The sequence below is a fragment of the Salvelinus sp. IW2-2015 genome, unplaced genomic scaffold, assembly GCF_002910315.2.
Source record: "Salvelinus sp. IW2-2015 unplaced genomic scaffold, ASM291031v2 Un_scaffold13136, whole genome shotgun sequence".
Taxonomy (NCBI): Eukaryota; Metazoa; Chordata; class Actinopteri; order Salmoniformes; family Salmonidae; genus Salvelinus; species Salvelinus sp. IW2-2015.
This window is the reverse complement of record NW_019954392.1, coordinates 1-1779: the sequence shown is the minus strand read 5'-3', so window position 1 is coordinate 1779 and position 1779 is coordinate 1. Positions and strand designations below refer to the sequence as shown.

Below are 1779 nucleotides of genomic sequence, written 5' to 3'. Positions count from 1 at the left end.
CTCCCTCCTTGTTTTTAATAACTTAATTTAGAATAAAAGTCTATCATGTCGTTTGATTTTCCTGTGAACTAATTTTCTTGAATTGGCCATTGTTTACATGTTACAAAAGTCCTCTTGGGCTGTTTGGAAGCCTTTCACCCTTCTCTCACTCCCTGCATTTCTCTGTCTCTTTCACTCTCCCTCCCCTTCATCCGTCTCTCCTCACCACAGAGCGTTCCTCTGCTGGTCGCTGCAGGTCTCCAGGATGTCGTCCCTGGTGTGGAGTAGCTGGTCCACGGTGTCTTTGTGTCGGATGATGTCGATATTGAAGGCCTCTGGACCTGTAGCTGGGCCACGGTGACGTCAGGCTCCTAGACTCAGAGGACCAGGGAGGATAGCTTCCTCTCCGTCTCCCCAGCCCAGGTCAGCTCCGCGTCCACCGCCTCCTCATACTGAGGCACAGAGAGATACACACAGTTAGCACCGGCACACTCAGCCTCCACATACTGACTGAGAGAATGACGCGGTATTTAGCATTCACAGTAGCGTCAGCTGGTTAGCATTACACACAGCCTCCTCACGCCAAGAGAAGACCAGAGGGAAATGCCACAACTTTCGCATCATCCTCTTGTTGGCAACGAGCGCAGAAACCTCATGAATGACTTCTACACACCATTGACCCAGAGAACAAAGACATGGAAATAAAAACGACTCAAATCATGAACTTCTACAATTAGCCCTACCTTTAACTATCAACACCACCATGCACTGTAAATATGAACCCTGAATGCACTCAGCAGCCAGTGCCCAGTGAAGTACTAATGGTGTACCACTTTTCATTTGATTTTGTCACGTTGCAGTACCTGTTGTGACCTCTGGATGGCAGCCTGTACCAGCTTTACCCGCTGGGTGATGGTCTCGTCCGCCGTTCGGTAGCGCTGGTTGGCGTCCGCCACCAGGCGGTCCAGACCCTCGCGGGCACGCCAGGGCACCAGGTCTAAGAGGGCATTGCCCACCTCGTTGACCGTGTCCAAAACCAGACGTTTCTCCGCTGACACACACTTCAGCTCCTGGGAGACACACACAGATTTGAGCATCTTCAACTCAAGATATAAGTCCTACTTAAGCTACAGTTGGGCTAAGGAACAAGGAATTATTTAAGAAACAATGGGTCATTCACTGAAATGACCACTGAACATCTGGAAATATCGCAGACTGTAAATCTATTTAAATCTATATGTTATATATTCATAAAATATATGTGTAATAAACTGTTAAGAAAACCTTCTGTCTGTCCTGATAGGTCGGCGTGGCGTCGGGCTCCATGATGTTGAGCTCCGCCTCCACCTTGTCCAGCCATTGGTTGAGGTCGTCGTGGGCGCTGGCGAATCGCGTGCTAAGCTGCAGGGCCTGCTCCAGTGTGCGGAGGGCTTTGCTGCTCCCGCCCGTCATCTCAGCATAGCGAGACTTGATACCGTCCAGCTTCTCCTGGATCAGCAGAACCTCCTCACCTACAGGGGTAAAACAGACCAAGAGTCAGTGGAATACAGGCTCCCTGGTTATGCCTTTATAACGACAGGTCCAAGAACAGTTCCGGCTGTTTGGCTGGTGATGGAGATGGTTAGAAGCGGACTACTGGAGAGCTGGTCCAGAATCAGGGAAGGGAGAATCCGTAGTATCCAGAGTTCGAGGTTGTACTGTACCTGTGGTTTGCTTGAGCAGGGCCTGTCCGTTCTTGATGGCCTGGTCAACCTGCTTCTTCCTGCTCACTATCTCTTCATTCAGAGACTGATGGGGGAA

General features: G+C 50.2%; 1 protein-coding gene across 1 annotated transcript; it reads right to left on the bottom strand.

The window, feature by feature from the left end:
• Nucleotides 1-274: 274 nt before the first annotated feature.
• LOC112080217 (microtubule-actin cross-linking factor 1, isoforms 6/7) lies at nt 275-1763 on the bottom strand. The gene is made up of 4 exons (XM_024145967.2): nt 1683-1763; nt 1264-1490; nt 843-1049; nt 275-431 (listed from the first exon to the last, which is right to left on the bottom strand). Exons 2-4 carry the CDS (start codon nt 1429-1431, stop codon nt 357-359), a joined length of 450 nt encoding a protein of 149 aa, XP_024001735.1. The 5' UTR covers nt 1432-1490; nt 1683-1763; the 3' UTR covers nt 275-356.
• Nucleotides 1764-1779: the final 16 nt, after the last annotated feature.